Raw genomic sequence first — 19906 nt, 5'->3', positions numbered from 1 at the left:
TTCCTTGGTGAGGATAATTCTTGAAGTTACAGACCGCCAGTATTATTTTATTGATTTGTACTTCTACACCCCTGTATAAGAAACTTTTTATGGGTTACTATGTATTTATTAGTCCAATTAAGGGAGGTATAATCCTATCAGAGAGGCTTGGTGTCTGGCTATCTTCAATAAAGGGCAGCATGTAAGGGTCCTTTTGAGCTAGCGTACATAAGCATTGACAGGCCATGATTTAATTGACTATGCATAACTGTACAGTTTGAAACAAGAAACTGGCAGCAGGTGCCAGCCAAGGAACCAGTTTCGCCACACACACACAGAGTGACGGAGCATCCAGACAACAGAATGGAACAAGAGACAAGCACCTAAGACATCCGCTATGTACACATGTGAAAAGTATATCCATTAGAAGGGGGGGGCTTTGATTTGTAGTCTTTAAAAAACAAAAGAAAATGCTGCTCTCTGCAGCATAAGTTAAACAGATCAGATCTAACACTGATATATACATACATATATATATATATATATATGATATGTTCACTGACCCCCGTGTTTTGGTTTAGGATCTGTATTTTTTAGAAAAATGTCTAAAATATGCTAAAATAAATTACATGATGATGATGATAATTTTATTCTTTTTTTGTTCTTACATTATTATTAACGTTTCCAGTCAAGGTTGGCCATCATACAGGTCACAATATTATTTTCATCCACTTTCGGACAAAGACCTGGCTGGATGCTAAGCGAAAGAGCAACGACACAAACACACGGCAGTTCATATCACATCTAGGAAACATTGCCACACAGCAGTGGCAGAAAGGAAAAGTGGTGCAAGATGGAATTGACCTTTGGCCCTCTGACCCACCCTTATGTAAGATATTGAAAAGGACATGTACATTTTAATAAAGCAAGCACTCCAGCGACAAGCAGTCACACTATTGTGGCTGAAGTGCTTGGTTTGTTTGGGCCCTCACAAAACAAGCTACCAATACTTAGCTGCCTTCAGCCCAACAGTGCTGTCGATGAACTCTACATTATTAAACCATGTCTGCTTGTGATGCATCTTTAATGTCCTTCTCTCTGGATACCTCCCTCTCATCCTCTCATAAACTTATATAGACAGAGGAATGGATATTCCAACTGGAGTGGCTTTAGACAGACTGAGACACTGAAAATGTGGGCAGCATGGAATCTGTCATCTTGGAATATGCTCCATTGAACAGAGATTTAAACCAATATATAGATGCAGTTGAGGAGACTGTGCTTAAATTAAACCGTCTATACTGAGAGGCATACCGCGGACAACCTGTTTGAAAAACTAAGGGATGTCATTGCAACATGGCTTATCCCACTTGGACTCTCCTGAGGATATGTCATTTGTGATGAAGTCACCAATATTGTGAGAGCATTACAGCTCTCGGGGTGTGCGAGAGTACCGAGTTCGGGTGGGCTTTGTGCTCAGAGATCCGGACCCCAGCATTATATATAGATAGATAGATACTTGGATTTGTAACCTCTTAAACAAATCCTCTATAGTTCTCTCATACACAGCTGCCTGAACTAGAGACAAGTAGCTGTCACTCTCACCCTTAATCTATATAAAGAAAAGGGAAAAAAAATAGTCTATAAGCCTTAGCGCTTATCTATGTTTATGTGGCCATTATTTCATGATGTGAATAAATCCTGAATAAAAGCTTGAAGATTTATTCATATCATGGGATAGTATAATAAAATTAACATACTACACTCTATATGTATTTCTTCCATATGAATATTGATTGAGAAGAGAAGTTGGGAACTGTGCGTACCTACACAAGAACAGGACCAGTTGGCGATTTTCCTACAGAGGGTTCAAAGGTTTTTCGGTTTCACAAACATTTGAATATTTATTGCGCTTATGAAATTATTCATGTTATGGAATAATGAACACTTAAAAAAATGAAAAATCTAAGCCTTGGCACTTTTCTCTGTTTTATAAATGAAACGTAATGTTTGGTATCTTTCCACACAGACATGCACATCTATATTACTATATAAAAAATGGGGGCTACGTAACTTTTTGCCAGGAGCCATTATGCAGACAGCTCAGGCAGGGACTAGTACATTGTATAACATGTCCCACAGGCAACCAATAAAAGATGGACCAAAGCACAGCTTGGTAAATGGTTTTGCATAACTAGTTGCTTTCCACTAAGTATGCACATCTCTGTGTTGTGGACTCATAGTTCATGGCAGGCTATTGTTTTCATCATTTTTGCTGTATGTATGTCTTTGGGGACCCAAGCTGATGTCATAATATTAGTAGATCAAAATGTTACCATCAGCTACGAGTACGACAAATCCTCTAAGTAACCCAGGATATGCTGGCTTTCTTGAAAACTATATATTTTACAGAGAATCTCCTTGTTAGGAACCTGTAACAGTACTAAATCTCGGAACACTCTCCCAATTCATTTCTGCTTTATTGTACCACTTCTTTTAAAATGTGGGTGTTTTGTTGATAACTGACTGCAAGCCCTTGGGAGTGTTTTCTTGTTTTGCTATATGGGGAGAAATGCTTTTCACTCACTTTTCTTTTGTAATTAAGGTGGTCAGTAAAGGAATTGGAATGGTGTATTCTCAAGTGGCAACAGCGCACATTAGAGCTAGCGAAATATTCAAAGGTTGTCATTTAATTTGTGAGTCAGTGATGGCTTTAAAAGCAGTACCTAAAAGTACATTCATTGTTTGTTCATGCTAACTTGCTGTTAATATGATTGGAGACATAATGCTTTTCCCCCAGAATTTGGCTCTGTGTGTGAAGTTTTACAGCAGGTAGGATGGGGCTGATACATGTCTTTTTATCTACTGTCACTTCAGTATGTCTCTGATGAGAGAGTAAAAAGAGTTTGCAAGCAACTGCCAATTCTTCTGATCCAGGTCCCGCAGTGGTGTCATGACCTCTCACAGGGGCAGTAATAACGCCTACAGGAACGGAGACCTGACAGGAGAAAGGGTGGCATAATTTCATGCATTATCTGCTGCTGCAGCCTGCAGGGAACATTCTTGGCAAGAACCACAAAACATCTTGTGTTGGCTTGAAATTAATTACAGCTGTTTTGAGTTAATGGGAATTTGCAGCTACTTCAAGCATCCTGGGTGGTTTTAACCGACGTTCTGCCACAGAGGCACTGAGATGAGCATCTTAGCAAACTGTTACAAAAACTTGGCTAGGAATAGGTTAAAAAATATGAATTATTTAAAAACCTATTCAGTTTTAGATCCTCACTAGCATTCTTTCTCCACCCACGTCCGTTGTCTAAAAATGTATACTTCAAAGAGTTGCCAGGAAAAAAAAATTGTATATAGAACTATTAAAATGCTAGTGAGATAAGTGGGGTTCTCAGCAGCCGGCGGATCCACCCATGGGCTTTGTAATTATCGATAAAGTGGCTCTGTGCTCTCCTGTTTGTTTGTTTTATTTATGAAACCAAAGGTTATTTTTAAATAATCCAGTCCAAAGCAAGTTTTTAGTCGCTCTGTGCGTGCTTCCCAGCATGTGATTTAAATAATTGCTTAAATAAAATGCTTAGAAATAGAATTAAGATTGTTTTTTCCTCTCTCCAAGGGTGCACACCACTGAAATGCGGGCGAGCGGTGACAGATGCTGTTATAACACAACAGGAAGCCCAGAGAATGCTGAGGTACCTTTCTGTTTTCCTTTGCTGCTCATTCTTATAAATTTGAATAGCTAAGTGATTCTATAGCCCCTGTCACAGGGGACGTTACACTAGTTCTTTTTCCAAACTTATGTGGACTTGTAGTGTTTGAAGTCATCATGAACGAAGCTATAGCTGCCAGAACAGCCATGTAAATCTGAGTGCATGCTGCCTTGCAATGATTTCATGCTATATTCCTGAATACTATAGTATAGTACAATAAAGATGGAAGGAACAACGTATACAGGTGAGCTAATTGACTAGCATACACATGTGTCCATATTTCCATGGCTAATCTGGTCGCCCTAGTTAAAAGAGGAGTTTCATATATGAACTAAAATTTATACCTCCGCCATAACCTCTTATGTCATTTCATCATAACTATAGTAAAGTGTAATAAATGATTTCCTTTCTTATCCATAAAAAACAGAAACTTCCTATGGTTTTCTGACAATCTCCTAAGTGTTGGCAAGAAAATCATGCTTAAATAGCAATGCACGGCATGTGTGCTATATGTAGTAATCTCGCTGGTTATATTCTTCTGTGTGAATGTCTGCAAAACATTTCTGTTAATCAGGAGACTCAAGCTCTGGCTTCCCAAGAAGCTTATTAAAGTTGGCAACTGTCAGCAAAGTAGATGGACAGATTTAGATAAAATATAATAAGAATTTATTCTTTTGTTAGGTCTGCTTTAAATCCAAATAAATCTTTTACCGCGTCTCCACTCGTGCAGTTTAGGTGACAAAGAGTTTATTGGACATATAGCTAAAAAATAATGTAAGGAAGAATTAAATTAGATATAAAAAAAAAACCATTTTACTTACAATGGATGCACAGTCGGTCTGATCCGCTGGGGCCTCAGATGGCTTCGTTGCACTCCTTTTACCGCTCGGCTTGTTTCAAATAGGATGGGAAGGTGTTGATGTCCCTCTCCTGAAAACTTTCTATTCACACGAGAGCGATCGTCACATGCACAGCTATTAGCGGAGTGTGCCATTGGACCGTTACAGCCACCGGTGACTCCAGTGGCTATGGACACTTGCCCATCCATGATAAATGGGTTTTTTTTAATCTTAATTTACTGATCTTTTTAGGGCTACGAAACAACATCAATAATACACACACATACATGCTAGTGTAACAAAGTTTAAACAGTTGGGTTTTGTTATCAGCCATTCTTGGCACTCTTTCTCCTGAAACAATATAGTATGCTGGGATTCCTGAAACTACAGTTTAGCTTTAAAATAACTGCATATTCCTGTATCACTGCTGGGGCACAATAGTGTTATACAATACATTGGCTATCATAGGTTTTTTTTATAGTGGCATAGCAGTGAGCGGACGTTTATTCTCTTTTTATTTTCAAACAACTATCTGACACCCCCTTCCCCCAGCCCCACTAAACGCTCTTCCCATTTCAGTCTGGCTGGACCAATTTGCAGTCTGTGGCATTTAACCTCATGTATCAAATTCCTATTTTCTTATACATTGTAAGCTTGTCAGCAGGACTTTCTTACCGCTTTGTCTGTCTGTTAATAGCCATTCTGGTTTTATTACTGTGTTTCTTCCCAATTGTAAATTGTAAAGCGACGCAGAGTATGCCGGCCCTATATAAATAAATGCTAATAATAGTGGGAGAATCCCTTCCATAAAATGTAACTACATATTATGCTGTATTATAGTAGCTCAGTGAAATTACTTCCACGGCTTTAGCAATGCAGTGATGCCCATGAAATAAGTTCTTATACATTATTTATGAATTTCTAGCATATTCTGCAGATCTGTATATAAATTGTATTAAACATAAATACAGACTTTGCTCATACAGCAAGAAAGCTGGAGCCTATTATGCAGCAGGGAACAAATGAGCCTCTCAAAGTGTGATCAGAACGGCTCACAGTCTGCTTTAAGTGACCATAGGATGCATGTAAAAATGTGGCGCTCTTAGCGGGAGGTGTACACTGCGTTAATTGTATGATATATAACTATATAATGCATAAATGATGTTACTATGTGTGTAAACTTCTGTAAATAATATTTGTGTCAACAGTGAGGTCTGATTATCATAGTTTATAATCTGTGAGTTGTGTCATCACTGATGTGTTAATTAGGAAAGCTTGTGTATTGTATATAATGGCCCCCTAATGTAATTACTTAGTGCCATTATAAGTCGCCTCACATTTCTCTGACCTGTATAAAGACATACAACTTCTTCTATGGGCACAAAACTCCACGGTGACTTCTAATACCCATATAAATAACAGTAGGCAGTGCTTTATCCCATACCCCATGCATACCTCTGATATAATTCATAGTGAATGTAAAACACTTATCTTAAAGATTAATTCCAATCAGATCTGAAAATTAGATTTTGGGTGGAATAAACAATAATCCAAAATATAACTTCTCAGGGGTCCACTCAGTCTAGTGGTTTCCCCAATGTCTGCACTGGTCCAGTGAACCTCTCCTCGCTCCTGCCAAGATGGGCATTACAATACAGACATTATGTTGGTAGCAGACAGCATGCTTCCTGCAGGAGTGAGATGAGCATTGTCCGACTATGGTAGACATCTTGGGAATCTCTGTATAGGGTTGAAGGCCAGATCCCAAGTAAGTAGTATACTATATTAATGTTTATCTTATTGAATTAGATCCAAATCTGAGAGCTAGTTAGGGGCATTACTCAAAGGTAGATATATGCAGTAAGACCATGACAGCCAATCAGATGTTTGCTTTTACCGTTTAGCCTATAATAGCTAAATGCTGATTGGGTGCTATAATTTTACAGCAGGTTTGCAACTTTGAGTGTAGGTAAAGAAGTTAAGAAGACCTCACTGTCTTTAAAATTGTTAAGTGGGTAGTACATATTAACTTATTCATTTTAAAGTCTCAACTGTTGCAGACTTGAGGCTGCCATCATGTTTTCTCTGATCTGACAGAATATGACGATGCTGTGCTATTTATACTTAAAGCAAAAAAAATAATAATGATGCTCTTGTAAAAAAAAATAGTGTTATACAGGGTATTATAAATTTTGTGTTGCTGAAAACTTGTTTATTCCTCCAGTCAGTGAGATAAAATGTTGCACTGATTTTTTTGTAGAAATATGGCAGCATCAATGAACCTACAATTAAATGATTTTCTGAGCAGAGATGTACTAATATCCAAAGTGTATAACTTTGAAAAGAATAACCCCAAAAACAAAAAAAATTGTTTTTTTGGGAAGCTAAAGAAAACTTACCTTATATGCACTGTTAGCCTATTTCTGTAATGGTCCAATACTGCACCACTCCATACCCTTCTAAGCATGTTTTCCTTATCTCTTCTCTGCAAACTTCCTAATCGCATGAGTGGTAAATTTGGAAAAAACAGTATGGAAGCATTCCAGCCATTGTGAACCCTGGCGAATTCTTGAATTCATCTCAAAACACCTAAAACTGATTTTTTTGTGGGTGGAGTTCTTTAGTTTGTGTTCAGTGTTCCATGTTGGCCTGTGTAGCTGCTCCTCTGAATGACATCACTCAATTAGAAAATCTGTTTCATGACAGAATGAATATCTTAGTTTAAGTAGATCAGGAACACCTAGATAAGCAGTGTACTGATCCCTCATACATTCTTATTTAACCTTGCTGTGCCATTCAGAGGTTAGTCTCTTAGGCACCCAGGGTTTAGATTAGTCTGGTTATTTTTTCAGAAAACTAGCTTTAGAGCCTGGAGTGGACAGTGTTTTGGATTTTTGGATTTGTTTTTATCAAGTCAATAAGCAGTTAAATAAATGGTGCATTCTTAGCCATATAAAATGGCAAGAGGTTTTGTAAAACAACTTACTTATCCATAGGTATTTGTTTAATACACATAATATGGCTTATGTAGTCAAGCTGATTATAAGAGAAGGCAATCACCATATTAATTAGGGTCTGTTTAAATACAGTGCAATATTCACTTAAATTTACCTCATAATTCTGCTTTGAGTTATACATGAAGTTGTAGGCTGTGTTTTATGAGCTGCACGATGTAGCTAAAGTGAAACCAGAGCCCACAATCCCCATTCTCTAGAAGTAAAATGCCTGCTAATCCCATCTGCCTGTCTGGTTTATTGGCCCTATTTGATATTCTGCTTCCTGTATAAACAAATTGGTTTGCACAATGTGTGGTAAATTTCACCACTATATTACTGTGTCTGTCCTACAGTGGATGCCTGTTTCTAGATGTGTCGTGAGATGCGATTACTGGCTCTGTGTTTTCCTACAGGATAGCTGAGGCTGGATTTTCCCTCGGAGGCTCTGACGGAGGGGTAAGTATTGGATATCAGAGGCTTCAGAAGATTAATGCAGTCTTTTCAACATATTTCTTGAGGCCCTCTAGCTATGAACCAAGTAATCTGTCCTCTTATTTCATACAGCTGAAAGTGAAAATGTGTGTGGTTGAGATTGCCCCAGAATTCATTCATTGTGATACCAGACCCCTAAATCTAGTTATACATGCTGCATATTGAAAGCACATTAACATCAATATCTCTAGACTTCTAAACACTAAATCCTCATTAAAGATGTTGGTTTTTTAGGTGCATTTTATTTATCTCAGAAATAGCTGTGTGTTAAGCAACTTTGAAATGAGTAGGGATAGAACCAATCTGTAGCCAATCAGAGCATTAGAAGCTTCACATGCTGCATCACCACTCAGCAATAGCTGTATATTCTAAAATTCTGGGGTTATTTTTTGTCCATTCGATTGGAACTCCACGTTTTGCTATCCAGAGAAGGAGAAATAAATAGTCCATCCAGGCAGCCATTTTGTGGCTGAAACAATATTCATGAGAAACTTCATTCACTAGGAGCCAGTGACATCACTGAGGCATGACTCCTATATTCATGAGAATGGAGACAAGGTCAAGCAATGAATATATAGGCTGCATTCTCATGACTATATGTTCAGCCCAGAAAAGAGCAGCCTCCACTCTGCAGGTAAGAGGTGTACTTTACATACTATACAATCAATGCAGAAAATATTCTAAATGTTCTTTACTTAAGTGTATACAGTACCAGATTCAGGGACTTCATTGTGTCAAGTCCCAATTAATAATCTAGAATTTGGTACATGTTAGCATACAGTATCAGTGTTAAACATTCAAATTCAAATTTCAAATTTTGTGGCTTACTTGAAGTTGTAAAATAAGTTTCTTTCCTGGATGGGTGGGATGGGAAGAGACTTTAAAACATACTTACCTGCTCTCCCAGAATGTCCGGGAGACTCCTGAATTCCTGGTAGGTCTCCCAGACTGCCAGGAGAGCTGGCTATTCTCCCGCAGATTTTGAGCCTCCATGGTACGCATCGTTTTGGTAAAATAGCATGGGGGGGGGGGAATATGATGCAATTCGCCAAGCCCCACCCCCTCATGCCCAGCTCCTCCCCGAGACTACCGCAAGCCTGGAAAGGTTGGCAACTATGCTTTAAAAGACTTTTAAATCCAGTGAAATCAGTTATTGTTATGTTGCAGCTTCTGTTAACACAGCACCTCCCCTACACCAAAGTGAGTCGCTCCACCAATCACAAGCATTCTCTCTCAGTTCCAAGTCTGATACTGCTCATTCAGACAGGGCCATCTTTAGCTTTTGTGTCATGTCATAGTATGTAACTTGTTTATGGCATGATCCCCTCAATATGCAATGCTGTGTAGTATGTCAGAGCTTTATAAATAAAAGATAATAAAACTGGTGTATAAGACTTAGGAAGGAAAGCGCTTGCTGGTGATTGCTGGATGGTGTTCCTTTGATGAATGGGATCTGCTGTGAGAGCATTGAATTCTGTCTGCTATGTGCATTGTTTCCACTTTCAAATTCTGCATTTGCTGGTTTCAATTCCTGAAAAGTTTTGGACAAAAGCTAAAGTATGTAGTTAAACGCTGGGGTATATACATAAAGTTATGAATTTAACATGAAAGGTAGCAAAACTAAAATTTCTGAATTATTTCCTTGTTTCTTCTGTTTGCAATTAAACTAGAGTGACATGACTTCTGCATTCACTTCATAATGTTGCAGTTTGATATAGCTTTGCTACATTGTGTTGTTTTGTTTCAACATATATAGTTATATATTATATATGCACAAGATAACATTATGATGGAAAAGCACATTAAACTGCAATAATGTAGCCAGACATTATGATAAGATGACTGTAATTTTTTTTATAATACAATCATTTAAGTGATGCGTTCTTATGTTTAACTTTTCAGCGTTATTTTCTTGACTTTTGTTTCTAAAAATATTTTATTCCTGAACACTATTAATCCTGGTTTCCAATTTTGGACACAGTAGTTAATTATGAAACACCCAGCTGTCTTGTTTTTCACAACACTCAAGAGGCTAAGACACATTTCATTCCCATATTGTTGTTATTGCTCTATTTTATGTATGCTCATTTGTCCACCCTTCCAACTCTTCATTTAGTTAAAGAGTCTACCTAACGGAAAAGGGTTTAAGCAGCTGTGAAGTCTTGTACTCGCATTTTCCACGTTCCTTGTGATTAGTAAATGGAAATGTTTTTCCATGTAACATTTTGCCTGGTAACTCAGTAGTCCTGCAGCTTCTCACTGACAGTCCTCACTCCTAAACACTTAATTTCCGTATGTCTCTGTGGCAAGATTCTGTCTTTTATGTGTGTGTGTGTGTGTGTGTGTGTGTATATATATATATATATATATATATATATATATATATATATATATATATAGATATGTATATATATATATATATATACACAAGGTATGTCTTAAATAACGAGACCTTTATTTATTGGTATTACAAATGTAATGTTTGTCCCCCTCAATATACTCCCCATTTGCACTAATACATCGCTGTAGTCTTGTTTTGCACTGGTCGAAGGCATGGAGCAAATTAATTAAATTAATTTCTGTCACTTGTTTCAACATATCTGCCATTTTCTCCTTTACCGCATCAACTGACTCAAAATGTGTCCCTTTAAGCACTGATTTAACTTTTGGGAAAAGATAAAAATCGCAAGGTGCTAAATCAGGCGAATATGGAGAATGTTCAAGTGTAGTAATGTGTTTTTCGGTCAAAACTGCTTCACAGAAAGTGCTGTGTGAGCAGGCGGATTGTCCTGGGGAAGGAAGAAACCATGTTTTCTGACCCTTTCTCTCAGCATTGCTTTGAATTGATTTGCTTTGACAAGCTTTTTTCATTCTTGGTGATGACGGTGTTTTCCAGTGCATTGCCTGTCTTTTGGTTTCAGGATCGTACTGGAAGATCCAGGTCTCATCACAAGTGATTACTTTATGAAACAGGTTTGGATCTGTGCCAAGTTGCTGCAGAATGTCAACACAACATTCCTTGCGACGTTCTTTTTGCTCTGGTGTGAGAACCCTTGGGACCATCTTTGCACAAACGTTCATCATGTTAAGAGCCTCACGCAAAATTTTCCATACGGTGTCTTTGTCAATGTTCACGGATACAGCTATCATTCGAACACTGAGTCGGCGGTCTTTTCGAACAATCTGACTGATTTCTTCTACATTTTCTTCGGTTCTTGAAGTGCAAGATTGCCCAGGGTGTTCATCATCTTCGACATTCTCACGTCCCTCACTAAATCTTTTGTGCCACTCAAACACACGCGCACGAGACAGGCAGTCATTCCCATAGGCTGTAGTAAGCATTTGAAAACATTCTGTTGCTGTTTTGTACAATTTTACAACAAATTTGAAATTGACACGTTGTGCATTTTTTCGGCACTCTACAGAAAACACAACCAAACTAAATGGCGACTCACAATCAACTGAACGTCATAGAGTGTTGCAGCTTGTCATGCAGGTTCAGACCGGTTCAAGGTTACTACTTATGCAGTTATAACCGGTTCTGACTGCTTGTTTACTAGGTGAAATCACAGTCTCGTTATTTAATAGACATACCTCGTATATATAATATCAAATTCCATTCACTAACATTTTCCGTACAGCCACTGTTAACTTTCCAGTTCGAACGATATATAGACTCATTGCTAAGTCTTACTAAATAAATTAATAAATTGTTATTATTATCTTTTATTTATAAGGCTCCACTAAAGGTCCGCAGCACTGTACGTGGTATTTACAATAGTATACAATAAGCAGACAGCAATAATCCATAACTCATTACACAATACTTGAAAAACAAAATGATAAATAGACCAGACATCAACTGATTAAACAAATAATACACAGATAACTTGTTAATGCAGATCAAATTATTTACGGGACAGTGTGTGATGTTGATGGGAATGGTAATGTCCAATATGAAATAGGCCTGGGCTCAAGAAACCAGCTAATGAACGAGGCCTAGGGATACAGAAGGTGATGGGATAGTAGAAGGAGAACACTAGGAAAAAGGTCTCTGCTCGTGAGATCTTACATACTAAAGGGGAAGACACAAATAGGGTGATACTGTTTGGGGAAGTGGAAGTGAAAGGCTTGAATAATGTAATTAGTTTTAAGGGCACACTTGAAGCATTGGAGAGTAGAGGCTAACCTGATAGGGAGTGGGAGATAATTCCACAGGTGTGGGGCAGCCCAGGTGAGGTCCTGGAGGCAGGAGTGGGAAGAGGTAATCAGTGTGGTATTGAGTCGGTGGTCATTGGCAGAGCAGAGGTGGTGGCAAGGAGTGTGGGGAGAAATGAGGCTATAGATGTAGCGGGGTTGGATTGGTTTAGAGCTTTGTAGGTGAGGGTGAGGAGTTTAAATTTAATTCTGTAGGCCAAGGGGCAGCCATTGTAGTGAATGACAGAGAGGGTTAGCAGAGATAGAGACAAATAAGGAGAATGACAGCATTGAGGATAGACTTAAGAGAGGCAAAATGTGAGTTGGATCTGCCAGAGAGACGGATATTACTGTATTTGAGGTGAGAAATTACAAGGGAGTGAATAAGAGATTTTGTGGCTTCCGTGATGAGAAAGGGGTGAATATTGTATATATTCCGGAGGTGTAATTAGCAAGATTTGAAGAGGGACTGAATATGAGTTATTGAGTTATAGAGAAGAGGGAGGAGTTGAGGTTGACCCCCTAGGCAGGAGACTTGTGTGACAGAGAAGAGGGAAGTGTTATCAACAGAAATAGGGGGGGGGGGGGGTTAGGGAGCCCTGGGAGAAGAAAATTATTTCTATCTTGAAAATATAGAGTTTAAGAAAGCACTCGGACATCCAAATGAGATGGGTGAGAGACAGCAGGAGACATGAGGGAGATGGGTAGGGGGCCAAGAACGGGTCCTTGAGGAACTCAAAGAGAAGTGGGGGGAGTTGTGTGTAAAGACTGAAAAGGAACGGTTGGTGAGGTAAGAGAAAAACCAGGACAGAACAGTGTTACAGAGGCCTATAGCTTGAAGAGTTTGCAAAAGGAGGGAGTTGTCAATGCTATCCAAGGCAGCACAGATGTTGAGAAGGATAAAAAGGAGAATGTTGTTTGTAACCTTAGTGAGATCAGATTTGGTGAAGTAGAGGAGCAAAATCAGGATAGGAGTGGGTCAAGGAGGGAGTGAGATGAGAGAAAGTACATGTGACGGTTGTAGACCACCCATTTGAGAATTTTTGAGGCAAAAGGAAGGATGGTGATAGGATGGTAATTAGAGATGAAAGTGTTGTTTTTTGTTTTTGGTTTTTTTTTAGCATGGGGGTGATGACCACTTGTTTGAAGGAGGAGGGGAGCTACCAGAGGACAGGGATAGGTTGAGAATGTCGGCAAGATGAGAGCAGGCCTCGAGAGAGAGGGAATAGAGGAGGGGAGGAGAGGTGAGGAGGATAGTGGGCAGGTCGAAGAGGGTAAGGAGGATAGAAGGATGCAGACTTCATCTGCAGATACTGGAGTAGAAGAGGAAGAGAAGGTGAGTAGGGAGTGAGTGGAGGCAACAGTGGAGAGCAAGGGGTGGAGATAGAGTTCACAGAGGAGGGTGGACACTTGCATATATTTTGCTACAAATCCTCCAAAATTATGTTTTCACTGACATTTTCAGAGTCGTCAAGGAGCTACACTCACTTAGCGTGAGGCTGGGGCAATTTCTTTTCCGAGACCAGTATAGGAAATTTGTGTTATGCAAAATGATATGATCAGGGGTACAGAAAGTGGGATTGTTCATTATACTGTTTAGTAGGGCCCCTTATAATAACTGTAGGAAGACCCACAATGATAATGTCTGTGTATATGATAAAATCACAGTACAGCAACAATAATCTACTTTTTTCCCTTTCTTCTTGTCAGGACTTCATTGATAATGAGTTTTCAGATAAGAGATTCTGTACCTGTCTAACTTTCTATTTTATCTTTCCTTGGTTAAATCCAGTATTAAGTTGGAGGCGGAGTTATCCTTTACTTCTTCGTACATAGCTTCAGTCATAAATTTATTTATTTTTAATTTCAGTATCTAAACTTGTATTTTATTTCTCTCTAAGGAGATGATTTTAGAGTTGATTGTAAAAAAATGGGTGTCTCCATTTTTGTTACCACATCTTAAGATATGTGCAACCTTAAATCTAGAGTTTAGATGCATCTGGAGCAAATATAATCATCAGCTTGAAAACGACACCATCTTGTGTAGTCTCAGAATTTACCTTTGGCAAAGAACATATTTCAAAGACACATATAACCCAAATTATGACTCCTATCAAATGGGTGTGGTTAACTTGCATCTTCATGCCTTTACTGTAATGTACCCGAGCACCCCCAATCCACCTCTCCAATGTCATGTTCTGCAAGTGTCGGATACATGCAGCTAAAAATACTGGCACAAGTTGTTTGCATGTGTAGCGCAGCTAATTTTATGTGAAGCACAAAATACGCCGTGCACATGCACTTCGTGCACCTCTATAATCATGCAGAACAATTACCCAGAAGCCTTTGTCATAAACAATGATAAAAGCTGAAAGTTGGAATAAAGAATATGGTATATAGCAGGTTTTCCTGTTAGGTGTGAATTAAGTGATTTTCTCTCTCTCTGTTTCCAGGCATCAATTTTAGACCTGCACTCTGGAGCTCTGTCAATGGGGAAGAATTTTGTAAATATGTATCGGTGAGAAATCCCTTACAGCTCTGTCTTATTCTCTGACGTTATCAAGCTTTCTTTACAACCTACTCCTACACTTTCCCAACACATTTTATTCTTACACTGTTATTTAAATCTTTCTTCAGTCTTCTTTTACTATATTCTCCATCTCCAAGCTGTTTTCTCACACTCCTCATTCATTTTCCACCTCCACACTGACTGTGATTTTTAAATTTTTTATTCATATTTCATTTTGTCTTTACACTTTTTCTCACCATCTCCCGCTGACTATTTAGACTTACTTAAAAGGGTCTTATCAATAGATAATAATGATGTTTGTTAATATTGAATCTCAGGGCTGCCAATAATTTTAAGCTAGCATATGCCTTTACAGCCCAATCAGCTGCAACGGACAAAAGTATCAAATGCACTGAGATCCACAATTCTCCTGCTACTTATTTAAAATTATAAGTGCAATTATAAGTGCAATTTTTCATTAATATCACTGCCAATAATACCACTGTGTAAATGGATGTAAAGGAATAGCAAAAGTTGATTACATATACATCTCTATTCATAGTTTCACATATGCTCAGAGACGTTTTGCATAAATAGGCTCCTTACTCCTTTCACTTTTCTCCCTCTCTTGCTCTTTTCACTTTTCTTCCCTCTTTTGCTCCTTTCACTTTTCCTCCCTCTCTTGCTCCTTTCACTTTTCCTCCCTCTCTTGCTCCTTTCGCTTTTCCTCCCTCTCTTGCTCCTTTTACTTTTCCTCCCTCTCTAGCTCCTTCACTTTTCCTCCCTCTCTTGCGCCTTTCACTTTTCCTCCCTCTCTTGCTCCTTTTACTTTCCCTCCCTCTCTTGCTCCTTTCACTTTTCCTCCCTCTCTAGCTCCTTTCACTTTTCTCTCTTTCTTGCTCCTTTCACTTTTCCTCCCTGTCTTGCTCCTTTCACTTTTCCTCCCTCTCTTGCTCCTTTTACTTTTCCTCCCTCTCTTGCTCCTTTCACTTTCCCTCCCTCTCTTGCTCCTTTCACTTTTCCTCCCTCTCTTGCGCCTTTCACTTTTCCTCCCTCTCTTGCTCCTTTCACTTTTCCTCCCTCTCTTGCTCCTTTCACTTTTCCTCCCTCTCTTGCTCCTTTCACTTTTCCTCCCTCTCTTGCTCCTTTCACTTTTCCTCCCTCTCTTGCTCCTTTCACTTTCCCTCCCTCTCTTGCTCCTTTCACTTTTCTCCCTCTCTAGCTCCTTTCACTTTTCTCCCTCTCTTGCTTCTTTCACTTTCCCTCCCTCTCTTGCTCCTTTCACTTTCCCTCCCTCTCTTGCTCCTTTCACTTTTCCTCCCTCTCTTGCTCCTTTCACTTTTCTCCCTCTCTTGCTCCTTTCACTTTCCCTCCCTCTCTTGCTCCTTTCACTTTTCTCCCTCTCTTGCTCCTTTCACTTTCCCTCCCTCTCTTGCTCCTTTCACTTTTCCTCCCTCTCTTGCTCCTTTCACTTTTCCTCCCTCTCTTGCTCCTTTCACTTTTCCTCCCTCTCTTGCTTCTTTCACTTTTCCTCCCTCTCTAGCTCCTTTCACTTTTCCTCCCTCTCTTGCTCCTTTCACTTTTCCTCCCTCTCTTGCTCCTTTTACTTTTCCTCCCTCTCATGCTCCTTTCACTTTTCCTCCCTCTCATGCTCCTTTCACTTTTCCTCCCTCTCATGCTCCTTTCACTTTTCCTCCGTCTCTTGCTCCTTTCACTTTTCATCCCTCTCTTGCACCTTTCACATTTCCTCCCTCTCTTGCTCCTTTCACTTTTCCTCCCTCTCTTGCTCCTTCCACTTTTCTCCCTCTCTTGCTCCTTTCCTTTTCCTCCCGCTCTTGCTCCTTTCACTTTTCCTCCCTGTCTTGCTCCTTTCACTTTTTCTCCCTCTCTTGCTCCTTTTACTTTTCCTCCCTCTCTAGCTCCTTTCACTTTTCCTCCCTCTCTTGCTCTTTTCACTTTTCTCCCTCTCTTGCTCCTTTCACTTTTCTCCCTCTCTTGCTCCTTTCACTTTTCTCCCTCTCTTGCTCCTTTCACTTTCCTTCCCTCTCTTGCTCCTTTCACTTTTCCTCCCTCTCTTGCTCCTTTCACTTTTCCTCCCTCTCTTGCTCCTTTCACATTTCCTCCCTCTCATGCTCCTTTCACTTTTCCTCCCTCTCTTGCTCCTTTCACTTTTCCACCCTCTCTTGCTCCTTTCACTTTTCCTCCCTCTCTTGCTCCTTTCACTTTTCCTCCCTCTCTTGCTCCTTTCACTTTTCCTCCCTCTCTTGCTCCTTTCACTTTTCCTCCCTCTCTTGCTCCTTTCACTTTTCCTCCCTATGTGTATGGCTTGCTTATTGTTCTGCACTTCACTGTGTATTTTCTCATGCTCTTCTCTGCTGACTCACTCTCTTTTTTTCTTTTCATCTTCATTCATTTCATTCTGTTCTACATATCGCTCTCTTTCCCTGCTTTTTTCTGAGACCATTAACTATAATGCTGGTAACATCCGACCTCTGCCTCTCACACCACCCCCATTCCTGAGGCCATGGTTTCAGTGCAATAACTTTGTGTTATACTTTGTTACTAATGCTCCCCAGTGATTTATTACCAATTATGCCATATAATATCTTGCATAAATGAATTTCGCCCAGATACAGAAGATAAATTGTGCTGTTAACCTAGAAAATGGCTCGGCAAGCCTGCAATATCAGTCATTCTCTCATTAGGAATTCCAGATGTCGACTTTTCCCATCGAGTCCTTAAATTCCTGCCTGCTGTAAATCTTTAGAGGATATTAGAGAATGATAATGTCCAGGATTCACTGTCACTTTGAAAGGTGTTTCTCTCTACTTGGTAATGCTCCCTTCATTAGCATATATGTGGCTATTCCTTCAGTTTTATACCTTCCTTGATACACCTCCAGTGAACTCCTGGATTCTGTGCGTCTGTTTATTTGTGGCTGCTTTACTACTTATCCACAAATAAACAGGTGATCTACAATTTGATGCTTTGTGGTAACCCATAGCAACAGTCCACATTTGGCTTTGCTTTTGGTACATATTAGATTAGTGAAGTCAAATTTTTATTTGGTTGCTATTGATTACTGCCTATTTGCACTTTTGCCATAGGAATCAAAGATTCCTACATTCCTCATGTGCTTAAGATTACAGATTATTTACAGAAACAGTGCCCTTCTTTTATAACTGCAGATGGGATAGTACATAAAGGAATCTCAAAATAAATTCATGGTTGGTTTCTTAGTATGCCATGTACGGCGAAAGATATCAGGGATAAGCACCGTCTGTATGTGTACTTATAAAGACCTTGTTTTGCAGTTCTGTACAAAGCAGTTAGCAAAATGTTATTTAACTTCTCTAGAGATCTACAGAACATTTGCTTATTCCAACAGCCTCTTCTCTTTTTGGCATATATATATTGCTATACTTAGCTTGTAATTTTTTTAATAATACATGTGTATCAATAAGTGCATGAAAGAAAAAAAACAAAAAAACAAAGTGCATTCTTACCAGCAGACCTACTCTCACGACTTATCCCTACTGTAAATATTTACTTATGTTATGTTACTAATTCTACCTCACTTTTACACAGGTACTATGGAGAAAAAATGAAAGAAATCCTGAAAGAGGAGGATTTACAGCTCTATCGGTAAAATATATTTTATTTAGTTTTTTTAAGAGGATCATGTACGTTTAAGAGACTCCTAATTGCTGCATTTATGTGTAATATGAAAACGTGGCTTTCGGGATTCCTGTTTGGGATCTGTGGTTCTGCACGTACAATACTTACGGCCATAGCTTACCATTGGCACTAGGGCAGTATTGTTCATGGGGCAGCATCAAAAATAGTTTAGGTTATTTTTGTATTTGCGTTTTTCTTCCCTCTCTTTGTTTATTTGCCAATTGGTCTTTTTCACAGTAAAATATTGGAGGGCGAAGGGTTGGATATTTGCTCATAAGTGTATGGAGGTGCAATATTTTTAATTTTGGGCATATTCACACGCAATAGCTAGGGCAGCGTCAACTCTAAATACAACTCATGGGCACAAGGACTACAATGTTCTTACCAGCTTCTTGTAGCTGACTCTTTCCCACATCTCTGATAATGTTATTAACTGCAGAACATGTGTATTGACTAACACAAAGTGCCTCCTTAAACGTTCCAGGCAATAAACTGACTGTCGCTGTGTAATTACTCAGCAAGCTACTATCCCGATTAAAGGCTTAATTCCTGTCTATTAAAGTTGATTAGTACCCTAGATTTTGTGTGATAATCCATATTAAGCAGAGCATGGGCAGCTTTAATTAGCCAGAGCAATCTGGGAAATGCAGGCATCTAGATTGTTGCATTTGCTTCAGTTTTAGGATGACCTGTATTTTTATTTTAATATGATCCTGAATTACTACTGTTACTATGTATTAGTACCTGCGCTCATCCACTGATATGCTATTAAACATGGTCAGTTATATAGGATTTGTGCCTCACATACAGGTTCTTATATTTTTAATTTGTGCTGTCCTGTGATAATAAGAAACTGCTCTGTGATACTATATTCTGTTCTGTGATTCATGGGCTGAGATATACTGATCTGTGATACCATATTCATACCCTGGGAGTTTTGAGCTTTTTATATACAGCTTTGTACTGTCCTGCACTCATCTGTACTGCTCTGTAATACCATATCCTACTGTGTGATCCTGGGCTGATATACACTGATTTGTGAGAACATATTGGTAACCTGTCATTTCTGAACACTGATATATTTTGCTCTTTGATACCATTTCATAGCTCTATGATATCTCTGTGATTCCTGGCTATATGTAAATTGCAGTACATTTCAGCTCTGGACAACAAAGAACAGTATATGCTATTTGTTAAAGCATATAGGCTACTGCTCTGCGCTGTCCTGAGATTGTGTATCCAGCTCTGCGCTGTCCTGAGCCGGGGGTATCGAGCTCTGCGCAGTCCTGAGCCGGTGTATCCAGCTCTGCGCTGTCCTGAGTCGGTTTATCCAGCTCTGCGCTGTACTGAGTCAGTTTATCCAGCTCTGCGCAGTCCTGCACCGGTCAAGTCAACACCTTGAACTCTTTGTCATGTTCCTCAAACCATTCCTGAATTATTTTTGCAGTGTGGCAGGGCGCTTTATTCCGCTGAAAGAGGCCACTGCCATCAGGGAAT

At 39.3% G+C, this 19906-nt stretch overlaps 1 protein-coding gene and 1 pseudogene across 2 annotated transcripts in view; one reads left to right on the top strand and one right to left on the bottom strand.

The window, feature by feature from the left end:
* OGFOD3 (2-oxoglutarate and iron dependent oxygenase domain containing 3) overlaps window positions 1-19906 on the top strand; it is a 118816-nt gene that overhangs the window by 39634 nt on the left and 59276 nt on the right. For both annotated transcript variants that reach the window (XM_075216929.1, XM_075216930.1), the window contains exons 3-6: window positions 3605-3680; window positions 7947-7989; window positions 14676-14740; window positions 18320-18376. In XM_075216929.1, coding sequence (XP_075073030.1) covers window positions 3605-3680; window positions 7947-7989; window positions 14676-14740; window positions 18320-18376 — 241 coding nt within the window. The remainder of the gene's footprint in view (window positions 1-3604; window positions 3681-7946; window positions 7990-14675; window positions 14741-18319; window positions 18377-19906) is intronic.
* Window positions 15423-17257, bottom strand: LOC142160601 (uncharacterized; annotated as a pseudogene).

Source organism: Mixophyes fleayi, chromosome 6 (assembly GCF_038048845.1).
Source record: "Mixophyes fleayi isolate aMixFle1 chromosome 6, aMixFle1.hap1, whole genome shotgun sequence".
NCBI lineage: Eukaryota > Metazoa > Chordata > Amphibia > Anura > Limnodynastidae > Mixophyes > Mixophyes fleayi.
The sequence above is the reverse complement of the archived record's forward strand: the minus strand, read 5'-3'. Positions and strand labels throughout refer to the sequence as shown.